Source organism: Oxyura jamaicensis, chromosome 11 (genome assembly GCF_011077185.1).
Source record: "Oxyura jamaicensis isolate SHBP4307 breed ruddy duck chromosome 11, BPBGC_Ojam_1.0, whole genome shotgun sequence".
In the NCBI taxonomy this organism is placed as follows: Eukaryota; Metazoa; Chordata; class Aves; order Anseriformes; family Anatidae; genus Oxyura; species Oxyura jamaicensis.
In genome coordinates, this window is record NC_048903.1 from 2,186,134 (window position 1) to 2,192,133 (window position 6,000).

The 6,000-nt window shown below is 40.2% G+C and overlaps 1 protein-coding gene across 3 annotated transcripts in view; it reads left to right on the plus strand.

The window, feature by feature from the left end:
- CBFB (core-binding factor subunit beta) overlaps positions 1 to 5,552 on the plus strand; it is a 42,406-nt gene extending 36,854 nt beyond the window's left edge. For all 3 annotated transcript variants that reach the window (XM_035336727.1, XM_035336725.1, XM_035336726.1), the window contains one exon: positions 3,295 to 5,552. Coding sequence is in view for 2 of the 3 variants with exons in the window: in XM_035336725.1 (XP_035192616.1) it covers positions 3,295 to 3,363 (69 nt within the window). In the remaining variant the exon portion in view is untranslated. The remainder of the gene's footprint in view (positions 1 to 3,294) is intronic.
- The last annotated feature ends 448 nt before the right edge of the window (positions 5,553 to 6,000 follow it).

A 6,000-nucleotide genomic window follows, 5' to 3' on the forward strand; every position in this document is an offset into this window, starting at 1 on the left:
GAAATGCAAAATTACACCTTTATCCACATGTGCTACTCTAAGACATTGTAATGACTGCTTTCAGTACATTTGAGGGTAATTTGTCATGCCTTTTGCATATCACATGAAAGGGCAAATCTGGTAGTTGTTTGCAGAAGCCACTACTGAACCCTTCAAGTAGCAGCGATCACATGAATCATGTGGATTCTTTCATATGGTTTGGAAGGAAAGACCCCTTTAGGCAAAGCATAAATGCAACCATATGCCCTTACCTTGGAGTCTTCGCTGAATTTTGACAATAAAATTGCCGTGTTTATGATTACTTTGCTGAAGGAGGAGCTCTGTTGCTTTTAAGGCAGAGATACAGCAGCAATTAACTTGCGATCTTTTTCTAGTAAGTGTAAAATATGCTTAAATATAAAATTGATAACTAAATAGATGAATATAACTAAGATAGTGGTAACGTAAAGACTGCATGCCTTTATTTCTTAGAAGAAACGGGAGGCAGTTAAAACAAGAAGAAATCTTGGCACGATCTGGTCAGTGGGAGAAATGTATGCAAAGTGGAACTGTTATTCTTTTGTTAATTTTAGTACAGCTCTTAAGTTAGTGCGGAAGCATCTGTTTGGACTTGCAGAACAACCACTTTGTGTTCAGAAAAATCATTACATCCCAGTTTTAGTTTTCTGTCGAAGACAGTAAAACCGAAGCATGGTGTTCATCGTTAACTTTGCCTGTCCATATCACTGAAAAAGCTGGATGATTTGGGTTTTGAAAATAACACGAAAATCACAATTCAATGCGGTTTCCTACAATTCTGCGTTTCTGCTAAGAAGGCAGTTTTCAAAAGTTGCTTGAGTGGCTGGAAGGAGTGTGCTCATTAGCATTTAAAATCTCGAGCGCTGTACGTGATTGCACCTGCTTGTGCTACAGTGATCCCTCCGATTACTGAGAAGTCTGTGGGTTTGTGCACCAACAGGGATGGCAGTGGTTGTTTTTGGTGTTCTTCTGCGTGTAGACAAAAGGTTGCTTCCTTCAGTCAGGGTATAGCCTGCATCAGTGGAACAGGGTGAGAAGATCTAACCCCTGGACATCTAAAATCCAACAGCAGTCCTATTTATGTACTGGATACGTAAACATACCAGGTACTGGTTGTGATATTGAAAATAGTGACTGTGTTTCCAAATCAGCAATGGCAACCAAGAGGGTGCAGGAGGGAGCATCCTCTCTGGAAGCATGCTGACAAGTAGAGGGATTCATTGAATGGACTTGGTGCCCATCAGAATGAGATCATTGCACGGGAAAGGCAAACGTAACTTGAAATCGGTATTTAAATAGCAGAAGGAAGCAAGACTCCTTGTGGGTGAAGCTAGCCAACTGTGCTGGCAGTGTAAAATTAGCCAGATGAGAGGAACGGTAGGTAAGGGAGGAAGAAACGGGCAGGGAAAGCAGCAGAAAATGGTGCTGGCAGGTCAGGCCAGAGGGTTTGGGAGCTGGCAGACGTGGCTCGCTTGCAGTTGAGCATGGGAGGGAAGCAGCAGCGTGCTGTGAACTGGGCTAACCGCCGCTGCGGCGGGAGGGCTTCCTCTGTGTCAGTAAATGTGACTCAGAAGAGCCCAGGGAGCATCTCGGAGCAGCCGGCGTGTCACTGTTAGTCACTGCTTAGCTGAAACGCCCGTATTGTTTGGTGGCATCGTGTGAACCTGATAATTGCCTAAGCCGTGCATATCCCGGTACAGCTGCCCGCACTGAGTCTGTCCTGCCTCTTCCACCAAAGCACAAAGAGCTTTCTGAAGGAGGGAAGGGTCATCTTTTTTGTTTGTTTTGGGTTGTTTCTTTTTTGTTGTTCTTGGTGGTTGTTTTTTCAGCTTTTTTTTTTTTTTTTTAAGAGTGCTATTTTGAAGCCCTGAATGCGGCAGGTCGCTGCAGCTGTTGAAACTCAGAGCTATGCCAAATAATGCTTCTGCAGCATGACTCCCCCGGCTGAAAGCCTGGGACTGGTGGGGCTGCAGTGGTACTTAGAGGCCGAGGTGGCAGCTGTGCACCCTGTAAATTAAACCAAGGTGTCCGCGATAACATGTCTTAAAAGTACAGCTCGCGTATATTGAACGTTCCCAGAATAGACGTACTGCTTTAAAATTGAAGTATATGAATGGGTTTTAAATATTTACCTGCGTTTGTGTGCGCGACTTGAAAGCAGCCTGCATGTGTACAGGGGAGAAAAATCAAAATGCTCGGGTGATGAACCCGAACCAGAGGAGGAAGGTACTGTTCAGTTGCAGAAGAGATGACGCGCAAGGTCTCTGTGGCTGGGGGCAGCTTGGCCCCTCTTTTTTGTGTTCTGCTGCAGACCTTAGTGGCTGACAGTTAAATGCCCGCTGCTTTAGAGGAAATGCAGCACACTTGGGATGAGAAGTGTGTGTCTGGGGCTTGTTAGTGCTGGAAGAAGCAGGCATACTAGGTACACACATCTGTTTTTCAGGTAAAGTATGTGTCTTTTACAAGGACTGATGTTAATACTGACCATCCTTGATTTCCTCTTTAAATTGCCATAAATTCAAGCTGCTTAATAGAATCATTTACTTAAAGGAGAACTTTTATCGCTTTTTTTTATACATGGGCTCAGTAATAAGTACCAAAGATTTCTCAAGTTTTGTGTTACTGCTAACTTCACAGGTGTACTAAGGGAAGAAATGCTGCAGTAAAACTCAGACTCTTAAGAACTGTTAAAATGTTTATCTATAAATTAAATGGTACTGTTGTGTTGTTATAAGCCTCTTTGTTCCAGGAAAAGCTAAAGTAAATATTGACTGCATGAATATCGAGAGGGGAGGTTTATTTGGGAATGATGTAACGTTCTCTGCCATCTTGGCATTGTAGCTTTTCCCCAAAAAGTCTCAATACTGAGAATGCTCACAGGAAAGGTTAACAGAAGGGAATTTCACACCAAAGAACATGTGTTTCAGATGAAGAGACACAAAACCCCATTGCCTTACTGTGCTGAGATAAGCCTCAGCCTGGCTGCGGGAGGGTTTCTGAGGTTGGGAGCAGGGCAGAGCTGAAGCTCTGAGCCCCTTTGCAGAGGGGGGATGGTGTGGGTCTGCTCCTCAGGGAGCTCTGCCCTTTGGGGGACTGTTAAATTGAGGGGGGAAAGAATGATTCTATTGTTAACAATGGATGAATTGGATACCACTTCAAATTTGGGGTTTCTGATTTAAAATTGTTTATTGTCATGTGCTTGATAATTAAGAAATGAACTAAACTGATAACTTTGAAATCACTTCTTGGTGCTAAAAGGTGTGTTTTTTAATACAGGCAAGAAGACAACAAGACCCTAGTCCTGGATCAAACCTAGGAAGTGGTGATGATCTCAAACTACGTTAATCAACAGCAGCAGGCGTGCCATGGGTCTGCACGCATTGCTTCTACTTGGCAAAGGATTTAATAAAAGACCAGAAACTGTGATAACTGGGTATACTATGGTCTGTTTCCTGACCTGCGGCAGTCAAAATCACCATGAACTGCCATGGTTTGCACTATGTTTATGTTACGATACCTGCATTTCCCATTTTAAGCATGTAGCCAGTGGCAATTTGAAATTTTGTTTTTCTATGCAAACTTATTTTTGTTGGCACTATTTTAGTGAAATGGAAACTTATGCAGCTATAAAAACATTTTTTCTCAATGTAATAAAAATTGTCACTTAAAAATAGGTCAAGATATTACAGATTAAAAACTTTTTTTTTTTTTTGTAAACTGCTGGAAGCCAATGCATTCCAAGCTTAATTTTTTAATATGGGCTTTTGGAGTTTTGATTGTCTTTATTGTGCTCCTGCTTTATTTTAGATATGCATTCTTATCTTTCTTTCAGTTTTCTTTTTTTCTAAATTTGTAAGACCACCTAAAAACTGCTGACATTATTTTTGCATTATTTCCAAGCTTAAACCCAGTGGATCAGTGCTGTTGGAATCGTGTTTCAAACTCCGGGTTTGTAAATGTTACAGTTGCAGTATTCTTTTAACTGCTAACAATCCATTGGTTCCACTTTTTAAATGATAAAATCGTAAAATGTATATTTTCATGCATTAATGCATTCTGACCCGATATCTGTCTTAGATTTTATTCTGTATTAAGTGAGTTTGGGCGGTTGTTATACCCCTGTATATAGTACCTTACTGAAACTCATAGGAAGTCGCAGGCTGGCTTCTGTTTTATTCAGGGATTTTTTTAAATAGTTCTTAAAAAAGGGATACTGCAACTCTACGATCAGATTCAACAGCATGTTAAACTGGGAATAAAAGTGATCAGCTGCCAAGGTGATATGTATTAAATCATGTTTAAGATAGCTGCTTTAAGTATATTTTATATCTTACGCTTTTTGTAAAGTTGTGCTGAATGGTGAAAAGTTGAGATGAGGTGGTGCGCAGAAAATCTCATGCTGTGCAAAGGACGCTTCTGTCAAATCTTATGCAAATTAAGACTACATTGCAGTAAATATTGCATTTTCTAACAGGGTAAAATTTGGGGTGAGTTGATTTGTGTGAATTATTCCTGTTTTGTTTGGGGTGGTGGCAAATGGATTTGTTCCAAATTTTTCATTGCATCTGATATTTGAGGAAAACTGATCGGAAATGTGGTGTCATCTGGCATTGTCAAAATGTGGTGCTTCCTGTACAGCCTGATTAATTAAAATGTCATGTGGATACCTTTTTAAAATAAGTGATTTAATCTCAGTGTTTTAAAAATGATTTTGAAGGTCAAAACTGTATGATAAAAATACTTAAATCTTTATGAAATTCTGTAATGAAAATAACTACATTCCTCGGTAATGGCAAAATGATGTAAAAGAGGTCTTGCAAAAATGTAAGCAGATGTCCTTGTGAAGGAGAATCTTTCTATGCTAATGATATGAGTATTTAACATTCACTTAATCACGTCAGTAACTGTAAATTGTGAGAATGTCATCAAATAGAAATATTTTGATACTTCAATTTAAATGTGATTCACCTAAAAGATAACCTTTTTCACTCCGTGGCCACGTATTCTTCTTGCTTTCCTACCCCCAAAGAAATTTTTCTAAAGTTTCTGCAATGAGTTATTTTAAGGGACACACGCACGCATCTGCACGCATCCCTAGCCTTGGATCTTCTCTGCCATCTGTGTATTTTTGATGGAATAGTCTGAAGATTTATTTTAAAAGGTTTTCCTAACGGTTCAGTGGTTCTAAACCATAAATACACAGGAAATTATGCTATCAGATATTAACGTCGCTATCTTTGTGTAAATACTGAACTTTCCCTATCATCATTTAGCATTCTGCTGCTTACGATATCTTAATGCTGGCATTAAGATCACAAGCCTTTACCCTCTGCTGGTTAGTGCAGACTTTTTAAAGTGCATTTTAAGTTATTGATGCAATTTGATATTTTTCATAATTTCTATTTAAACTGAAGTTGCATCATCTTTCTCGAATTCATCTCCTGTAAGAGTTGCCTTAAGCTACAGGATTGCTTTTGCTACTTTTTGTGTTGTATGTTTAACTTTCATAATAAACTTCTGTGTAGTGAAAACAAGTTGCTGTAAAGTCATTTCTGACATCCTGGTAGTTCAAGCTGACCCATTACATGTTGGTGGGAGAGGAGCAGGATGCTGATGCTTCCATCCCACCCCTGACCAGGCCTTGATGGCCATGCTTGAGGCAATAGTGACATCCAGTGGTCACCTGAACCAACCCCAACACACGTTGTCCAGTGTTGATTCAACCCACAGGGTTGTGCGCGCACAAAGCATTGTTCACCTTCACATTTTCATAACAGCCATTAAACCTTTGGTTTGTCTCCACGTCCAAAGAGCACAACTACAAAAGGTAGTTTGCATGTTGAAATTGAGAAAATGAGGAAATGTGGTGAGGCGCTGTGGGTAAGATACGGATGTTACGTGCTACACCTGAAAGCCTCTTCTGAGGCTGCTGAAATTTTAGATGGTGTAACTTCAAGCAGCTAGTGCTGACTGACAACGCTG